This window comes from Pipra filicauda, unplaced genomic scaffold (assembly GCF_003945595.2).
Source record: "Pipra filicauda isolate LSUMZ 115617 unplaced genomic scaffold, ASM394559v2 scaffold12_size5214236_pilon, whole genome shotgun sequence".
In the NCBI taxonomy this organism is placed as follows: domain Eukaryota; kingdom Metazoa; phylum Chordata; class Aves; order Passeriformes; family Pipridae; genus Pipra; species Pipra filicauda.
In genome coordinates, this window is record NW_024103763.1 from 2,769,859 (window position 1) to 2,790,673 (window position 20,815).

Sequence of the window (20,815 nt, forward strand, 5' to 3'; positions counted from 1 at the left end):
AGACTTCTCATCCTGCTGTTTCACTCTGATTTCTCCTGCTGTCATCTTTCCAAGAACTGGCTCTTGCACAGGCAAAAAACTGCAGCCTTTTTGTGCCCCTGCCTTCCTCCTCAAATTCATCTGGTGTAGCCCCTTGGGTGATAAGCTCAAAGCCTTTGCTTTTAAAATCCTGTTACTGTATTTATGTCACACATTGGTGTTAATTCATACACTGAGATTGTTTTCACTGGTATTCTGCCAAAATCCTACCAAGTTTACACGGGCTGTACGCCTCCCAGCAATGGCACATTTTCACATGTTACAGGAAAGCCATGATAACCTTATAAATAAAACATTCGGGCATCCTTACGTCATGAGAACCCAGGCCTGCTAGATGCTCTCTTTGAAGAGTAAGTTGGTGATACTATCAGAGCCAAGTCATGCAGTCAGTCATCCTCTCACATTCCTTTGGGTTTTAATTAAACAATTACATTTCAGCTTTCCTTAAGTTTCAAGGCTAAATAATGTAGGACTTATTTCCTCAGTTAAGGAGAGAGTCATTATCTGTTGCTTTGAGCCTAGACTGAAAAAATATCACAGTTCCCCAGAAAGCTGTTTAGTTCTTAAAACTGAATTTGGGCTTTTTGCTTTATTCTGTAACAAATTCTTGCCTTCTCTGGATAAGGTATTACAGATTTGAAGTTACTTTGACAAGTGACCTCAGGAACTGACGTAAACACCAATATCTCATTTTCTGTAAAATAAGAGCTGATGCTCCTTTGCTGGGGACTTGGAGGTTTACCTAATTTTGTTCCACTGAACAACAGAAATATTTTTTTATTATTATTATCATTAGAAGAAGCAAATGAGTAGCATGCCTACAAAGAATTAGGCAGCTTGTTCTCATTTCAAGACAGGAGACACACTTTGTGGTTTGGTGAAAGTAGTTTAATAAAAAAATGCCTGATTGCACTAAGGGGTAGTGGTGGGTGAGGGGCAGAAGAAGAAAGCATAAAAGTGAAACTCTTCCAAAAGCAGAGTTTCAAGTTTATGAAGCCATGCAAATCTTATCAGGAGGCATAACAAGACAGTGAAGTACAAAAGAGACATTTCCCTTTAGATATTATGAGAGGTTGGTTGGTAAAACCATGATTACCCTTGAACTGCAGTCCTTGATGGTGGATCATGCCCCTGTGAGTTTTGACTCCATCAGACCCTCTCTCACTGCTCCAACATGCTGCTTCCCTTTTAGTGTCACCATCTACAGCCTCTGTCTGCAGACAACAAAACAAATTGTGTATGATAACCAAGCTCACCCACTCTTTACAAAAAGCTTTTAATTTACTTTATCTGGTGCACCTCAGTGGAGAGCAGGTGCTGAGCGGCAGCTGCTGTGGTGGTCAGCCCTGCCAGTGCAGGAAAGCCCAGGCAACGCTCCCCAGCACAGCTTGGGCTCCCTTGCTCTGCCTGCTGCTGTGCCTGACCTTGCCAGCAATCAAGGAAGTGTTTTATTTCCACTTTTTTTTTTTTTTTTTAGATTAGCATAATACGGTTCAGCAAAGTTCAGTGCCAACAGTAACATTTTATGTGGAAAATGAAATGCCTCCTTGAAAGAACAGATCTGTCTGCTGTCGAGGGCTAGTTCCTGCCTTTGAATTTTAGGTAACTTCCATTCATCATTTCCAAGTATTTAACATGCAAACCACAGCCATGCTCTTTCCAAAGGGAATGTTTACTAAATTAAACATTAAAGGAATATGAAAGTGATTCTCTATTCTAATGACACTTAATTAGAAATAAAACATGGAAATAGATTAAAATAATTAGTCTTAATAAGCAGTAATTGCCAAGTCTTGTGCAATAGAATAGCCTTCACAATTTGGAGATGGGGAATAATGATGCTGTGGAGCTACTAACAGGCACTGATTTGAATATTAATTTCACTTGTAAAGTGTGCTTAAGTTGTTGTTTTCTTACACTACATGGTCCCAACCACTGAGATCTTTGTGTCCTTAATATCCATCAGGATAGTATCCATCCTGCTATCCATCAGAATAAATGTATGTTGGATCAAGACCATCTGAGGCAACTTCAAGTACAGAGGTCAATAATGAAATGTGATGATTCTTCATTTATGTAATGTAGAAGTTTATCCTATATACATAGAGGCTCGTTGTCTGTACTTCGTGCTTTGGACCAGTTTTTGCTTCAAGTTTCAGGGCAGCAGTAGCCTCCCATGTGCAGAGATCAGGCAAGCCACTACTCCAGCTGAAGTAGGTAATAAAACCAAACTTTTTTTACTGTTAGTTTGACTTTCTGAATCTTGAGAGTGAAAGTGTGGCTGCCTATACAGTGATTATCCCACGTATTGTGAGAGCTGGGCCAAACTGGTACTGCACATTATGTGGCTGAGCCTCCCAGGCTGGACCAAGTTTCTTTGGGAAAGTGCAGATTAACAGCATTTGTCTGCTTCAGTCTCACTATCTCTATCTAAAGCTCACTGTGAGTGAGCTCACAAGCTCTCATCTCAAGTGTCTAATAACAAAAATGCCAACATAGCAAAGAGGAAGCAAGTGTTGTTTAGTGCAGCTTGACACTGTATGTCTATGCCCTACAGTTCAGTAAGTCTTTTGCAGTGCCTTTTAATTGGAAAAACAGTACAACTAAATTTAAAAATACTTCTAAATGTTTTTCCTAAGAGAATTTCAAAGTGTTTTGGTGAATGCAGGAAATTATTTTATACAGACATTGTGTGGGGTTCCTTGTGTTTGAGCTAGTCCACAAAGAACCGAGCAGGATCCTGCAGACAAAGACAGCAACCAGACTGATGGCTGTGATGAGGGATCCCTTAGTCCCACCTACAGCAACAGGGCCAGGGGTGAGAAGATAGAGAACTGAAGATAATGCTCTGCTAAAAGATCAGTCCTATAAAAGGAGGGAGGAAGATGTCAGCAGTTAAAAGTCCAAAAGGATAGCCAAAATCAGCAGTCCACACTGGTACTGGGAATGTAAGGAAACTGAGACCATCCCTTTGAAGAGGACTAATTATGATGCCAAGAGTAAGCAGCCCTTCCTCTCCACTTTTATCCTAATAGGGTGAATATAACTTCACCCTATTAGGCCATGGTTTGATGACAGAGTAAATGTAGCACTACGACTCTGAGCTGGATCAAAAATGTCAAGGCTGTGTAAAACAGAGTGCTGACTCTGCCTCTTTTTTGGGCTTAAATTAATTTGTTTACAAAAAAAATGTTGACAGGCTAACTTTACACCAGATCAGATATCGCCTGCCTAGGCCCTGTAATGATACCATATCAGGTATCACCCATCTTCCTGCAGCTACTGTAAAAATGCAAAACCATCCTCAGTTCTGTGCTTTGGCTAAACCAAAAGTGTGTGTCTGCATCTGAGCTGAATCAAATTTATATTAATGAGCTGAGCTGACAGTGCACCAAAGAGTATTCACGATCTCTGACCAACAGCCTTGGATGCCAGTGTAATCTAGATAGCATCAGTTTGCGTGATCTTTTTCTGGGTGTTTTTCTGCCATAAAAAGATACTCTGTTTCCAAAGGACTTCAGTTTGTGTCAGTGTGTGACCCTGCTGTTTACAGCTCCTGAAGGAAAAACTCATGCCAAACCTGTTGGGCCTGCTGGCTATCAGGACTGGCAATCGAGGGAATGAATCCCATCTCCTAGGGAAGGAGAGCGCTGCCATCCTGCAGTGCACGCTCTGACAGGAACTCCAGGAACTTGCTAAGAGCCTCGGTGAGCACCACCTACAGCTCACCACCTACACTCTCATGACCCTCACACCATGGGACAAGAGGGCCATGGTCACCTCACCTGGGATGGGTTCAGCTGTGGAGTTGAGCCCATCCAGCCTCAGGGAAGCTTTGCTCCAGCCTTTCCTGCCCGACCCACTACGGTACAGCCAAGACCAGCAAAAGAGCCAGGTTGCTGGGTGTCCCCAGCAACCACCAGCACTTTGGGCCTGCCCTGCTCCAGCCACACCCGGCCCCATGCAGGAGCCAGCAGCCACTCCCTGGTCTAGAGGGGTGGTGGGAAGTGTCACAGAAATACAGAATATTCTGAATTGGAAAGGACCCACGAGGATCATCGAGTCCAACCGTTAGCCCTGCACGGGACCATCCCCGAGAATCACATCATGTGCCTGAGAGCATTGTCCAAATTCTCATTGAACTCTGTCAGGCTTGGTGCTGTGACCACTTCCCTGGGGAGCCTGTTCCAGTGCCCAAACACCCTCTGGGGGAAGAACCTTTTTCTAATATCCAACTCAAACCTCTCCTGACACAACTTCAGGTCATTCCCTCGGGTCCTGTCACTGGTCACCACAGAAAACAGATCAGTGCCTGACCCTCCTCTTCCCCTCACGAGGAAGTTGTAGACCATGATGAGATTTCGTCCAGGCTGAATAAGACAAGTGATCTCAGCCGTTCCTCAAACGGTTTCCCCTCTAGACCCTTCACCACCTCTGTTGCCCTCCTCTGGCTGCTCTCTAATAGCTCAATACTGCACACAATATTCAAGGTGAGGCCACCCCAGTGCAGAGCAGAGCGAGGACAATCCCCTCCCTCGACCGGCTGGCGATGCTGTGCCCGATGCCCCCCAGGACACGGTTGGCCCTCGGTGTCACGGCAGGGCTCTGCTTACCACGGGGCGTTCCAGCCGCGTGGCTGCTCGGAGCTCAATACCCCGGGAAGCACCAGGGCTCCCCGTCCTCTGCGGGGCCGGGAACGTGGGGCCCCGCGACAGCTTCGAAGAGCAGCGGCAGAGCCCGGCCCGGGGGGCCCCGGGGGGCGGCCCCGGCCCGCGAGGGGCGGTCGGGGGGCGGTGCCGGAGCCGCCGCCGCTCGGCCCCGCCCGTCCCGCCCCTTCCGGGCCGCCCGCCCCCCTCCCGCCCTTTCTCTCCGCCGCGCCCGTGCGGAGCAGCCGCGGCCGTGCGGCTGCCGGGACCCGCCCCGCTGCTCGCCAGGCACCTGCTCGGGGCGGAGCGGCGGCGGCCGGAGCAGCGGCGGGAGCGGCCCCGCAGGCGGTGAGTGCGGGCACCGGCCCCGCGGCCGCGGTGGGCCCTGGTGTGAGGCCCGGCCAGGGGGGCGGGGGCCGGTGCCGCGGTCAGGGGGAGCCGGGGCCGGGGCGGCCGCGGGCATTGTCCCTGTCAGCGCCGCCTGCGCCGCACCGGCCCGGGCCTGGCCCTGGCCCCAGTCCCGGCCCCGGCGGGCGGGGGGAGCGGGCGGGTCGAGCCGCCCCGGGGGCTCCGCCGGGCCGGGGTCCGCGGGGCTCCCTCGCCCCCGCCGCGCCCACCGAGGGCCCGTTCCGGGGAGGCGGCAGGGGGGAGGTTCCTCCCGGGAGGAGCTGCCTTTGGGAGTGTTGCTGCGGGGCTGGAGGTCGGCGGGGGTTGTGCTGCTCCCATCTTGGGTCTGCCGGGGCAGCGACACCCGGACCGCGCCTCCCTGTGCACAGACCCGTGTATTCGTGGTGCGGTGCCTTCAGCGAGATTTGGGAGGGCAGGAACAAAGCGCAGGGCAGGGCAGGGGCGACAAGTCGCCGCGGGTCTGTCGGCCGTGCCCCCGTGTCATGACTGTTCCAGAACAGCCGTGTGGTGCGAACCCTCAGGGCCGGCAGCACCGCAGAGCGGAGGTCGCTGCTCGCTGTTCTGTAAGGACACCTCAGAGGTGAGCAAGGCATAAATACCAGCAGTCCCTGTTCCCAGTAATTTATATGTTGTCACACGCGGATTTATGCCAGTTAAAGTCATTGTAAAGACTTTACACAGTACAGCTTTCGTATAGCAGTTACATCTCAATTTCAGCACATCTTTGGTTTAGCTTAATATATTTTCGGGACTGAGTCAGCTTAAAGCAAGATGACTTGGTGCTGATTTGTCCAAATCAGTGGTTTTTTTATACTTCTTTGATTGGTTTAGTTCATTATGCACAGTTATTCATGCAGCTCTGGGGTGCAGTAGTGTCTCATGAGGAATCAGTGATAGCAGTCTACTCACTTGGCTCAACTCCATCCAGGACAGCAATACCTAATTTTTACTGCCATTCTTAAATGCCTCAAGTCACTTATAAATATAGTTTAGGTTCCTGAGTTACAAGGGTTTAAAACAAAGGCTACTCAAATTGCTGGGAGATTTTAATTAGCTGCTTACCTTGCGTGTTTGTGGGCCTCAAGGAAAAGTGAATGTTTCATGAAAGTCTTGCTGGGTGTGGATGGCTGGAGGAAGAGTATGGAAGGGAATGCCAGGAAGGGAGGGGAAGAAATATGCAAAAGGCATGGAAGGATCTCTGCTGATGGATGTTATGTTGTGGCAGCCTGACACGGGGCTGGGCAGAGAGGTGCAGAGAACACAGATGACTAAGTCTTTCCCCTTATTTTCATATTTATACTCTGAAAGATTTATCAGAAGCTATGAGGATTTTTCCCTTTTCATTTTTTTCCTACTGCTGGTGTTGATGAGGTGAACTGAATTAATTAACTTCCTCTAGAGGCACACCCTGTTATCCTGATAAACAGCTGTCAGTCTTGAGTGTCCATGCACTCCTCCACATCTGCCTTCAGCAAAATAACTGGTATTTCTGCCACTGCTTTTGTAAGAGTGATCAAACCAACTCTCCATCCGCCTGCGCTGGGATGAGCTGGGCTTGATTTCGGTGCAGTCTTGGCTTGTGGGTGTTCACAAGGAGGTGACAGAGGCTGGGTTGGTGTTGCAGCAAGCTGGTGAGCGATGTGGTTGCACAGAGTTAGGTTTGCTTTTCCTCTCAGGTGGCAGCAGGCGCTCGCTGTCTGCAGGGAAGGGAGGAAACATGTTGGGAGTCTTCCAGCAAGGGTTCATTTCTCTGATGTGACTGGAGGAGGCAGCCTGGGCTTCCCAGCCTCCTGGTAATGTTGCTGTGTGGCATCTCTGATTCTGAAAAAATAAGGGTCTTATTTTAGTTTCCCAGTGGTTTTTTGACCTAAGGTGAAAAAGCAAAGGTTTTCATCGTGGTTTGTATGTGTTGGAGAGCTTTCGGTAGACAGGAAGTTGTGGTGGTTTGTCTCTGGGACTATGACATGCTTCTGGTGTCCCCTTAGAAAGTGGTAGGCAGAAGTGGCTGGGGATGGTGCTGTGACATTTGACACTGTAGTGGACAGGTGTTAAAGGCCCCTAATTCAACACGTTATAGGAATGGCTCAATAATATATGTATGGGTTGTGCTTTCTTTGTGTAAAAAAAAAAGTTTATTTGAGAGTGTAATACCTCACTTATTATGTGACACAGATTTATCCTGCTTAGTCCTTCCAAGTTGGCATTGTAATCTGTTTTTCTGCAAAGGTGAGGCATCGCTTGCGAACTGGTGTCATTAAACGGGTTGCTTTTAAATGAGAACACGCTGAGAAGTTACATGTTCAGTAGACTTAGTTATTTTTATTCTTTTGCTCAAATATGCAGGCACAGGGGAATACTTTCTATGTATTCCAAGGAATAACTTAAAATTTGTTTAATGGTCCATCAGGAAATTCTGTATGCTTCAGCTAAGCCTGTACTTTCTGTCGTAGGTCTTCATCCTACTGTCAATAATTTTTATATCTCTTATCCATTTTGTGTAGCAAGCAAAAGAGAGTGATTCCCACATGCTGCCCCTGCATGGCACAGTTACCTTGCTAATGTGAGGCTTGGTTGTCTGTTAACAATCCTTGGCACTAGGATACAAGCTGTATAAAGCCTGCCTTCCCTGGCTTGTGCCAAAGAAAAATGACAAAGCTGAGAAGGAGTGGTGTGGTTTTGGTAGGTTGGAGGGATGCTTCTGGTGCTGGGGAGGCCAAGTGTCTCAGCAGACAAACTGGAGCATTGGGGCTCGCTGCGCTCCTTGGGTTGTGACACACTGGGCAGTAGTGTGGACTCAGGGTGCTGCCTCCTGCCATGGTTGCACACCATTCCCAGCTGCTCTGCCACAGCTGTCTGGGGAGGTGCTGTGGGCCAGGTCTGGAAATCTGATAAATATGGCATGGCACTGAAAAGGAAAAATGAAAGTGGTTTAAAAAAAAAAAAAGGGGATCATCTTCTTGGTAGTGTTGGTGGTGAGGATTTAGTCTGTGAGACAGCAGTGGCCTGGGGGTGGTGCTACCAGACCTGCTACAAAATATTGTGGAGATTCAAAACATAACCTCAGAGATGTGGAAGGTGCTCTGAGAGTGATAAAAGTCCAGGAGGAGGGATCTGTAATCAAAAAGAGCAGTTGTTGAATATAGGAGAGCTATAAGAAAACTGAGGATGGAAATTTGGATCTCAGTCACTTGCATTGATCTTCTACTTGCTGTGTTGTCTAAAAGAGGGAATGGTTTAGAAATCCCTCAGCTGAATTTCATTTGCCTCAGCTGAGTGTGTGTCCTTGACTTAAACAGCTATTCTAGCTCATAGTTTTCAAACCTGTCACATATGTCCTTCCCTCAGGTGATGTGCCTTGAGATGGGAGTCACCTCCATGACTGAGTTACAGCAGAGCTGTAACTGGGCTCCAGGCACCTCTCTGGTGCTGGTGCAGTGATGTTGGAGCACGGGCCAGGCTTGTGATGCACAGCTGGTGACATCCTTTCTCCAACCCCTCCAACCATTTGGGAGCTGTGGTTTTGAGATCAAAGGTGTTTAGTGGAAAGCTCACGGAGAAATGGGTGTATGCATGGCCTAGCACAGCACTGGAAACCTCTGCCTGTGGTTATGGTACTGAAGCCAGTCTGAGAAGCCTTGACTTTTTAAAAGTCCCGTTGCAGGTTGAGAAACATTGAGACTGGTAGGTTGGGAGGTATTTCTCTGGTTTTGCACTCTTTCCTGGGCATTTGCTGTTGGAGATTATAAGGTTTGCCTGGAAGCTGAATAGGCAAGAACGTGCCAGGCTTGTGTTCTGCTTGGATAGTGTCTGGGGTGGGCACTGCTGGGACAGCCTTTGCATCAGGTATTATAACCTACCTACTGGAGAAGTTGCCACTTCTACGGTTTTCACTTAATGACAGTGTAAATGGCTTTCTGAATTGCAGACTTTAAGGTATTTCCTTTTTTTTTTTCTTTTTTTTTTTTATGTGTGGTTTGCAGCTGGGGTTTTGACTGTGTTTCTGTCAAAGACTTGGTTGTCCTGATATTGAGTATCAATTCCTGGTTTTTCTTTCTTGACAGACACTGCAGCAATACAGACTTTGGCGTGTCCCTTGCAGCTTCCGATTGATCCCTGCCTAGAAGACAGTCAATGGAAAGCTTGGAGCTGCTCCTTATCTATTTGGGCAAAGTGAGAGAATAGTGAGGTGGGTAGTTTTTGCAGCAAGAGTCAGTGTCTGTCTTCCTGTCAGCTGTGGGACCCAGCTTATGAGAGACTTGCTTATCCCTCTCCTCTAAAGGGTTTGCGAGTCAGTGGCAATGGTGGCCAGGCAATCCCTCCCAGAGGGGTGAGGAATGACATCTCCCTTCACTGGAGGTGACATGGCACTGAACAGCAGCTCCCTGGTGATGAGCACTGTTGGTATTGATCTGCCCTCTGTGTGTCCTAAATAGAGTTTCTTCCATGATCTGTTCTAGATGATAGAAGGCATCAAAAAGGCATGTAAAGCAGTCTGTACATTTATAAGTTTTTACAGGAGAGTTAACTGCTTCTCCTGTGTCTGTGGTGTATCTGCAGGGTTTTAGCTCTTTGAGGCTTGCTGATGTGGGGCTCTTTGCATTAAGAAGAGCTCCAGTTCCCCTCTGTTCAGCTAGATGACTGCAGTCATTTAGTCACTTGTGATTTCTTGTGTTTCTGCTGGAGAATGTCAAGGAGGTTGAAGATTGTTCTTTCAGGAGAGCACCTTGGTAAAAATTTATAGCCTTTCTGAAAGAACATGTGTTCAAGTTGGCACATTTCGTACAGTTGGTTTTGAGTTCCTTGTCTCAAGATACTCCTTTCAGGTTTGTAGTAGATACATACTACAAGAATTTTGTGCTTGTCAAAGCACTGATCTCTCAAGGATGGAATCAAAGAGAGCTGGCAGCAGGCTTGAGGCCATTTCTCCTGAGAGGGAAGTTGTCTGATATCAATTCCAAAAGTCAAGGGAAAGAAACTAAAAGGTGAGATTCCCATTAATATTTAAAAACTGTCTAAGCACAGTTACTGATAACTCCCCCAATAAGTCACTTATTGTTGTAACACAGCAAACACAAGCAGCACTATGAACTTAATAATGCTTTTTAGTTAAAAAAAACTAGTTCTTCATGTTTTCATAGTGACAGCATCTCACAAAGCACAGCAGAAGGTCTTGAAATTCAGAGCCCAGAGCAGCCAGGTCCTGGCATCTCTGGTCCAACATGACCTGGCTTTTCAGAAGCACCTGGATGCTGACTCAGAAACTGTAGGGCCTTCACTTAATTCAAGTAATTCTGCTATAGACAGGCTTGCTACTCAGTACTATCCTACAAAAACCTTGCTTTTGGTATGGAACCATATTGCTGGTCTAGTTGAGGTGATTTAAACCTGGATTTAGCAATGGGTGTACAAATGCTGTATAGATTAATTTGTGATTCTGGTGTTACGTGGGGAGTCTTGGTTGCGGTCGAGTGTCTGCTGCCTTTGTATGGTGTTTCTCTGTGAGGAAATCATATTGTGTGGTCATTTTTGAGGAGGTGCATTGAAACAAATGAACACTTCTTTCCATTAAACAGAAGGAGTGTCTTCATTGGAAATTACAGCAGTCCTCCTTATCCTAAGGCAAGATCTAGGACATGCTGTCACAGTACTTCTCACGCTTTTAGGTACAATTGTTTAGCCAGTCTCGAAAGAATAAGGAATTGCTCGTTATGTATGTTCAGTTTCTACCTGGATCAGTCTGGCAGATCAGGTTCTGTACCAATGGTTGGGTGGGGTTTAATGGTGTTTTAGTCTTTTCATTCACTTGAAAATGAAGAATAAATTTCAGAACTGAAGGGAAGATATAAAGAAATAATTCAATCAGCACATAAAACGCTGTCACCTTTAAAAGTTTACTAGAAGAGAGGGTAGTAGTGAATCTTTAAAGCTTGCAGGACACACACCATGTTTTGAAATGTGTTAACCAGGGAGCGTGGTTTTTGGTTTCTGAAATACTATTTTGTTTTGTAAGGTGTGTTTTTATGGGTGAAAAACAGGCAAGCATTTTTGTCACAGTATTACTTTTCTTTGAAAAATAATATTTAATGAATACTGGCATCGGAGCATCATATTTAACTTTGGTCAGCATGATGTTCAAGTAAGTAAAGGGCCTGAAGTTAATTCATGCTATGCAGTCCTCAGATATATGCCTTTAGGATCTATGAGGCAGGGATAACTTCATAATTCAAAGTTCAGGGAACAAGTATTTTGTCCAGGGAACAAATACTGTATTTTGTCCTTGTGGTACTTTGGGATTGGATTTTTATTTGCTTCACTATCCCTTGTGACGCTTACAACTTTGTGCTTTATCACATGGAATGATTCATTGTGGAGCAAATACCCTCATGGTGCACAGGAGAGTTTTGAGATTTTTGAAAAATAAATTCCGGAGGTTTTTCTTCAGGACTAAGCTAATGGTGTGTCTTGCAAATAAAGGTCTGGTTAGCTTATTGTGCAACTTAGTGAGAACTTTCTAGAATCACTCTGAAATATAGGAGGTGACTTGTCTAACATCGACCTGTGGGGTAGGCAGCAGAAGTATGCTGTACGTTCTTCTCTTGAGATACTGTTTTTTCAGCCATGAGCTATTCATACTAAAAAAATCAAATATAGCAAGGAGTGATACTTTATTTGACCAGCTAGTGGGATGGGGTGGGTGGGATGTGTGAGGCACTGGGTCAGATGTGGGTGCACAATACTTCAGGTAGTGCCTTAAAGCTTGCTTCTCCCCTTTCAATTTCAGTTTTTCAGGTAAAAGATTTAGTTAAAGAAATTATTTGAACACTGGGAGTATCAAAAAGGCCATACTTGGCCAGCTCAGACTAGTTTTCTGTCTCCATGAGTGTCTGAGCAAATAATTACAGCAAATACCAGAGCACTTAGAGAGTGACATTGACCTGGGCGTTTTCCTTCATTTTCCAGTGATTGGTTGTTCATTAATTTTAGAGCTGTTGATGGACCTGCTTTTCTGTCTATTTATATTTCTGCCCTTTACAGCATCTTGTGGCAATTAGAAGGCATGAGTATGTGGTCCAAATTCCAGTTTTTAACCAGTTAGCCAATAATTTCACTCTGCTTTAATCCTTTGTATTTGCTCAATAATGAATAATGATTTCGTTTCTTTTCACCAGTCGCATTACTGGTGAGTTGGTATATACTTTCATCACTTGTTTTCCAAGGTCCTAATATCTTTTTGCAAAGAAGACCTAAAAGGGTAGATTACACTGATATTTTTCTCATTCATCTGTAACTATTATGAGAAGGGATGCCCAGAGCTACTTTCAGGAGTCAGGAGCAGCACTTTGTCGTAGTGCATCCATAGTATATTTAAATGTGTGTCCAGGTAGTAGGTTATTAGCAGGTGAAGTTTATAAATGAAAAGTGACCTTTTTTAATCTGGTTTTATTTGGATGAAATATGTGATGATCTAGCAGTTAAGATTTGATGGAGCAGTTAAAGCTTACAAGAGGTCTGTAACCATGTAAAAATATTGGCGTATATTACAAATTTGAAATTCAATATATATGGAATTCAGAATATAACTTGATGCAAAAACACTTTTTTTCACAAATTTGATTTTTAAAGTGTTTCTCCTCTATCGTCTACAGCATTCAACACATACTAACAACTACAACAATTTTTCAGTTGTTGCAGTTTGCTTATGAGTTTATTAACATTTAAAAGTAGGGTGAATAGATGGCAAGAAAAATGGAACAATGATAAAATATGTAAATCTTTATAAAGCAAATAAAATAAGCAATTAGGAAAAGAAAGCTACTTGCCTGAAAATGGGTATTAGAGGTTTACCTTTTAAGTAAAACATCATAAAAATATGTCTCACCCAAACTTTGAAGAATCTAATACTATGCTTGTTAAAAACAACTGTTCCTGTTGCAATTTGTAATCAAACTAGTAAATGATATCATTTTTACAGCTTCAAGAAACTCATAAGCACGTGAGAGAAGATGACAAGATCTAGATCAAGATCACCACGATGGAAACCAAGGTAAATACCCATAACTTGTGTTCTGAAATGTGGGCTCTATAAGGATTTGTAAGTAGGACCTGAATATTACATGCTGAATTGCAATTTGTAAAGTATATTTTGTAAATTATAATTTATTTTCCAAACTGAACACCCTCTGCAATTTTTTCCCAGCTCACCGTTTCATTATGATGATTTTTTTTAAACTGGAGGTGTTAAGTTTTTGCAGTCTGCCAAGAACCTTGTTCACCTTCCATATTTTGGGATTTAGAACTACGTTAAGCACAAAATCGAAGCACCAAACTATTTAAGGTTATTTTTACTCAAGCACTACCTTGTGCATTTAAATGTCTGTAACTTGCTCTTGGTTTACAGGGAGGGACTGCTAAAAAAAATTATTAGTTTTTTTTTTTTTTAAAAACTTCTTTGTCCAACACTTTGAGCTTTCTGAGGTTTGGGGGCTCAGCTGCAAACTGATCTTTAGCAGAGTCAAACATACCTTGCAGCATAACACAAACTGGAAACATGGGAGTCAGTGCCCTTCTCCTTGGACATTAGCCTAGTAGCATGTGTTACTGATGTTGTCACCAGAATAACATCCAGCTTACTTCATGCTGTTAGTTACCTGCCTAATTTTTAAGGCTTGCAGTGCAAATTCAAGGTGCTAAAACTAGGAGGCTCGAATACAATTTAAGCTTTTGAGAGCTCAGAAGTCCTTTTCTGCTGGTTTTAGGAACAGTCTAAGTTGTGATGAATAAGAGACTAAATTGTGATGAACAAGACAAGGAGAGTTTGGATAACACAGAAAAATGTGTGGGTTTTTTAATTAGTTTCTTTCTTTTTAAAAAGAGAAACCCTATCCATGTCTATACTAGATTGATAGTTGTGAATATGTCCTTTGAGTAAGAGCAGGGAGGAATGCCCCAGCTCTCATTAAAATGCAAGCCATAACCAGACCAACATGGGACAGCAGCCGCAGTACGGGTGCTATTGGAAGTCAGCCATTATGTTTTTAGGAAGATCTGTGGTTCTGAATCTGAACTCATTTGCAGAAATGGAGCAAACAGTTCTGCCAAACTGTACGTTTGCAATAGGTGTACAAAGGAAGTGACTGCCTTGATTTTTTTTTTTTTTTTCCTACTTGCATTTTTTGATGTTTTCATTAAAGAGTGTGTTGAGAGAGTGCAGTGAATGTTTGAATACAGGCAGAACTGTTATGTCTGGGGTTGCTTTCTGGTTCTTGCTAATGGCTTGTGCTGCTTTTTCTTTATTTAAGCAGGTTTTGGCTAAAACCTAACAGGTTGCCCTTGGTTTTGTAAGTGTAGGTGAAAATGCAAAGCACAGTGATGCAATTGAATCTTTAATAGCAAAAGCTGCAGTAAGTGTGGAAGTGCATATGTGTGCATGTGTGAACATGTACATACAATTATTCAAAAAGACCTAAGCATTTTCTTCAAATTCAGTCTTTTCTGTAAGAAAAAGCCTACCTGTATGACATTTTAAATAGAATATTTTATAATGTCTTCAGTAAGCTTTGGGGGTTGTTTTGACATGCAAAGAAAACCTGAAAAGGCATTTTTCCTCTTCTTAAATTTCTTAATATGCTGGTTTTCCTTCTTTTTTCTTTTGGCACTGAAAAAGATAAGGAAATGCTTGAGAAGTGTGAAAATACGTTTAACAGTTGTTTTCAATGTAGTGGAAACTTCATATATGTGAGATTATTTTAAGTTTTAAATTAAAAACTTTGAAGAGACAAAAATGATTGACTTACTACTATTTTGAGTGGGTATTTTTCCTATGAAATCTTTCAACAGAGTAAAAGTAAGCTTGCTGCTTTAGCTGGGAAAATGTCACTTTGAATATCTTTGGTTTAATTTTTTTACAAGTTGATTAAAATTGTGTACTAAACTCTACTTCCTTAGGGAATAGATGTTCTCATTAAGAAGATGATTCAATTTTATGGACTACTGAAAGTGGATTTTATTTTTGCTCTAGGTCCTTATCTCCAGCATTTAGGAGTCCAGAGCATCATAGGCAAAGGCATGCTCATATTAATTATGACTGTGAATATAAAAGCTTTCGTAAGGACCCAAAGAAGCCTATGCCTTGGAGAACAGAAGATGAAAAATACGGACAAAGCAATTCCAGGTTTGCACCTCATGGAAATAACCACCAGAGAATATATGAACGTAGGTCACCTTCACCAAACCTGAAAAGAATTCCCATGGAAGATGCTTACAGTCATAAGCCCTACAGAACACATTCATCTGAAAGAACTGAAAGCAATAGGAGATGCCAGTTACCACCAAAATACTCGGAAATACCTTATAAAGAGCATGATCGTCCATTTTACCCACACAAAATGGAGGACAGATATGTGTTTGATCACTACAAAGTCACTGGAAATGAAAAAGGAATGAAGCCTTTTCATAGACCATTAGGGTCTTCATGTAAACTTGAAAGAAAATGGCATGAAGATGACTTGAGGCACCAGAGGTTACATGAAGAGAAGTATGGTCAATCACCCAGAAGAGTTTCTGATGAATTCACGGCAAGGAGCTCTTTACAGAAGAGGTATAGGAATAAAATAATTAAACCCTGGGTATTGTGGTGTAAAGCCTCAAGTGAAAGTCTGTTTTCATTATAGTTGAAGATATCCACCTTGAAACACGTTGGCCACTTTGTAGTTTAATTATGGGCGACTGGTAGTAGTGAAGTATTTGTCTTTTAAGTAAATCGTGTTGCTGGCTGTAGTATGAGAGGATAATATTTCCCTCTTAAGAGCCCCTGCACATCTGTACCTTGGCGTGAGGGATTTTGGGTTAACTTGCCACGCATTCTGCTGTCCAACATTCTGCACGTATAAGTTCTCGCTTTCTTCTCTAGTGCAAGTGTAAATTGCTTTATGTCAACACAGGTATCCTGAAGATCACGATTACAGAGAATATGGGCACACGTCTAAAAGGGCTAAGGAAATGGAGAGGTATGACTGTGGAGACGTAGCAAGAAATTCCAAGTGGAAGCAAGAACGTTCTTTTCCACCCTACCAAGAAAAGGAGGAGCAAAGATACCCGGGTGCCCAGTCCCACCGGTCGGCTGAAAGGGAGTACGTGGGGGGTTCTGTCCCAAAGATAGCCTATGAGTACAATCACAACCGGCGCAGGCATCCGGAGGGGGAAAAGCCTTTTCCAGGCGATAGAGCTCAGAAGTACGTGAAGCAGGAGGACCAGAAATACAGTTCTTCTAAGGGTGCCCGGAATAGCAAAGAGTCAGAGTACTTTAGTGGTGGAAGAGCGAGGCGGACTGAAGAAGGACACGTCGAAGTACCTGTTAAATATAGCTCAAAGAAGGGCTGTGATGCTTGTGTTAACTCTTCCAAAACGGATGTTGAGCCGAGATCTTTTAAAAACAAACCGAATGAAAGAGTAAGGAAGGACGGGGAATTAAGGAAAAACGTAGATTCCTCCAATAGCCAGTGTGATTCGAGTCATACTGTTTCAGATGTGAAAGTGTCAGATGTCAACTGTATGAGGGAACATCTCACAATCAAAGTGGATCTGAAGAAAACGGTGACCAAGTACAGGTATTGGTTTCCCCTCACCTCTTCTTTCTTCTGCTCTCTTTATGGTTTATGGGTATTGGAGGAAAGCGTGGTTTCTTTAGGAGGTAACAGGACAAAGTATGATTGTACTTTTTTAGTTTTATTTCTTTTAAAATGGTAACTTGCTCAGACTGAAAAGTTACCTATTAAAACCTCTATTAAAGACAAACAAAACCAACCAACAAACAAACCAAACAACAAAAATTCTCTAGTTCATTTCATGGAGGTGTAGGAAGTGGAAAGAGCAGATATGCCTGATACAAACCTGTAGTTACAAGTTGGTTATGATCAGTAAATATGCTACTTTTATTTAAAAACAAAACCCCAAACAAAATGCCAAAGGCAGAAAAGCCTAGTCCTATGTTTTGTTCTGAAATATGATGGCATTTTTTTGACTGAGTGAAAAGTTTTTCTGAAAGTCAGATAATCTTTAAATTGCATAAATCTCAAGCATGTATTCAGATGTTCAAGATCTCAAGGTCAGTAAAGCTGTCAAAAATGAGAGATCCCTGAGTCGTCGCTTATTTTTCTGAAAAAGTGGCAACCTGTTGAGGCATCAGAACTGAAAAGCAGTAGAGTCTGCTTCTGTCTATCTTCCATGTAATACTTGTGGTTGCATTTAGCATTCCCAATGCTAGCTGAAATGGAAAAAAAAAGAAGTAATGTTATGAGATTTTAGGTGATGAATATGTGGTAGAGAGTAAGCAGCTTGGTTTTGTTAGATTTTTTTGCAGGTTTTTTCTGGTTTGTTGCCTTGCTATTGCAGACCAGAACGTCTTATATTGATACTAATTGCTTTTGGAAGAAATTACCTTCCTTTCCAAAATTATCAGCCTTCATTTTAAAAGTATTCTGCCTCTTGTCCCAAATAAAACATCTGTACAGATTTTTTTTTTTTTTCCCTTCCCACTATTTCAGAAATATGTAATACAGTGGAGGGTTACAAAGACAAGTTACTGCACATATGGGGCTAATATTAAAGACTGAGGGAAGGAAAATAGAGTATTGCCCACTCCCACCCTCAGGCCAGGACAAGCATTTAACTTCCTGGATGATAAGGAGAGGAAGATTGTTGTTGGGTTTTGTTGCAAGCCCACAGGACAATTCCCATGTCGAGTAGCCTCTTGCTGCTGTTTTTGACGCACAATGGACATGGTAATTGTTTGCAGACTAAAGAAACTACTACATTGATTACAGTTAATTTTATGTGTGGAAGGTTTGCTTCTGCAGCCAAAAGTCCTAAGTATTTTATTTTTTAAAGATAAGAACACCAGATTTACGGAAGCTGATGAAAGGGAATGTTCATGCTGCCTACTTTAGGCATTTAAGAGACACTCGACTTGAAATGACTGAGCCAAGAAGAATAGTTTCTTATAAAGCTGGGGAGCAGGTAGATAATTCAAATCATCTACAACTGAGGTTGCTTGGATTCCCTCTTACCTGCATTTATTTCCAGTTTACTGGGGGCAGATAGATGATTTCTGGCACCTGCTAGAGGCTATTTCTAATACAATTTTTGTATGGAACTCTAGTCTTATATGCTGCTTGTACAGGATGGGCAGGCACAAAATCACTTTGCAGAATGCACAATTAACAGTCTTCATCCTAAAAGCTTTTACATGGACTCTGAGTCCTCAACATATCTTTTGGAATGACAAGCATTTTCCTTGCAACAAGAACAGCAGGATTTTTGAAGTGTTGGCTTTCTTGCCAAAATAATGTTTAAGCAGCAGGGCAACCATTTGGGGTGTAAACTCATTTAGAATGAGTAAAAATTTACAAAAAGATGCTAAACATGTTCTTAAATTCACACACTGCTCCTGGAGCAGTTTTGCTGCTGTTTCACTGCGTTCAAGTGATGATTCAGTTCCCAAAGATGTGAGATTTTTTTTATCTCTAAACTGTTCTTGAAAAATTGCCTAGAGCTCCTTATAAACAAAGACATGGGCATAATTGCCTTCCAGAATTATACTAAAGAGATATGTCAGGATCTTCATTTGCCTATATTTGATAATCTAGTTGAATTAAGTTTAAAATTCACAAATTTTGTACTTCGTACTTCACGGAAACAGAGATTCCTGAGAGTGAAGTATTTTATTAAGAAATTTTCTTCCTTATGAGTTTTTTAATTAAAAAAAGGAACAAAATGAGATTTTTTGTTTCATCTCATTTATTCCTAAAATGAACTTCTTAATCGATTGTTTTGTTCTACTTGTCTATTTCAAGTTTTCAGATGTAGATATTAACTTTAAAATAATTCACTATAACTTTTTGTTCTAGGACTGCTTCCAGTCATACTACAGAGAGACAGATATCCCATGATCTGGCTGCTGTTGGCAGAAAAAATGAGAATTTTCATCCTGTGTTTGAGCACATGGAATCTGTAACACAAAATGTCGAAAAGGACCCATCAAAAGAATTTACTCAGGAAATAATCACAATTATTCATCAAGTTAAAGGTGGCTGTAATATTTGGAATATATGTATGTGTTTATGTATATATGATTATTAAACACAAATCTAATGGTTTGGATGTGATGTCCTTTTAAATTCAGGCATTTGCCTTTGGCTTCATTCTGTTGTGTAAGGAAAATGTAGGTTGAGGATTTAAAGTAGCTGGGTGGAGAATGGCTGTAAGAAGGTCTCAGACCTTAACTGAGGCATTATTGTAGAGTGTTAGGGTCAAAAAGATTTTATACTAGTACATGAGAGTAACCTGCTGATTTAGGAAACAAGAAAAAAAAAAGAAGTTTTGCTGTAGCCACAATTTTCTAGTTATATGTGGTTTCTTTAATTTTTCAGATTAGTGTTCAGATTGCTGCATGGTGTTCAGTGTTGAATGTTATAGATTCTAGTAATTTGAGTAGTACCGTCATAGAGCTGCCGATTAGTTAACTTTCTATTGAGTTTAATCTTACTAAATAAGAAGAACGTCTAAGTAGGGCTGGCCTGATCTTTCATTTGTGAATGTTTAACTGAAAGTGGAAATAGTTTGAAATTTCATTTCAGTAAAGTTGTCATGGTATCCTTAAGGGTTAATCTTTTAAAAGATAGATTTTCCCACTGTGCATTTCAAATACAACGAATAACATTCTTGTATTTAATATCTATTCACAGCAAATTATTTTGCATCTTCTGACATAACTCTACATGAACGGTTCTCAAAAATTCAGGATAAACCAAGTACAAATACAAATGAAGTGAAAATACATTTGGATCCAGAAATTCATAGGTAATGATTGAACTTTCTGTCTTAATTTATTTACATTAAGTAATTAATCTTCAGCAGACTTTACACAACGTGAAGTGTTTCTATTCCCTGACTAACCCACCTGCCCATATTCTTTAAAGCATTCTGTAGTTGGTCAGTAATGCTTTTGCTTTTATAGTGATAGCATTTTTTTTATGTAATATTTTTGTGTTCCAGGAGAATTGACATGTCTCTAGCAGAACTTCAGAACAAACGAGCTGTGCCATCTGAATCTCCCCAGGTATCTTGATAGCTTAACTTTTTGGCAAACAGTAAGTTAAAATGTTATATGTGTAAACAACATTTTTATTGGTACATAATTTTTACATGCTTTGAAGACCACCAGTAATTCTGAGTGTTTTGAGAAAAGTGCACACCTGAGCATGTTTACATATGTCACAGTGGTGCAAGTACACCGTGTTCACTGACGAGTAAAATGCAGATGTGTTCTCCAGAGTAGCTGGAGTGTGGCTATTCCTGCTGCTTGAACTGCTGTCTGATTTTAAACAGTGTAAATACTAAGTCTGTGACTGACATGTGGTTCTTGCTTTCCCTCTAAGATTACAAAAAGCCTTAATGTTTCTTCTACCCTACTGTTAGAATGACCCAACATCCACATAGTTCCTCAGAATGCTGTTTTATCCCATGCTTTCATCTGGGGTCATAAGATTTTCTGTCTTCGTCTTTCTTTTCTGTAGTACGAGTGTGTGGACATTCAACTTAATTCAGGATAGTAAAACTACTTAAGATTTACTGAAATTTATGTGAGTATTTATGCCTTGGAAACTCCATGCAGAATTCCAGTGCTCCATTCACTGTTGCTTGGAAACTTGTAAAAAGGCAGATAT

At 42.1% G+C, this 20,815-nt stretch overlaps 1 protein-coding gene across 3 annotated transcripts in view; it reads left to right on the forward strand.

Annotated features, from left to right (window-relative positions):
• Positions 1–4,927: 4,927 nt before the first annotated feature.
• Positions 4,928–20,815, forward strand: part of BCLAF3 (BCLAF1 and THRAP3 family member 3) — a 34,380-nt gene continuing 18,492 nt past the window's right edge. For all 3 annotated transcript variants that reach the window (XR_005562268.1, XM_027738329.2, XM_027738328.2), the window contains exons 1-8: positions 4,928–5,033; positions 9,155–9,279; positions 13,066–13,137; positions 15,112–15,690; positions 16,034–16,699; positions 18,998–19,176; positions 19,835–19,949; positions 20,145–20,208. Coding sequence is in view for 2 of the 3 variants with exons in the window: in XM_027738329.2 (XP_027594130.1) it covers positions 13,097–13,137; positions 15,112–15,690; positions 16,034–16,699; positions 18,998–19,176; positions 19,835–19,949; positions 20,145–20,208 (1,644 nt within the window). In the remaining variant the exon portion in view is untranslated. The remainder of the gene's footprint in view (positions 5,034–9,154; positions 9,280–13,065; positions 13,138–15,111; positions 15,691–16,033; positions 16,700–18,997; positions 19,177–19,834; positions 19,950–20,144; positions 20,209–20,815) is intronic.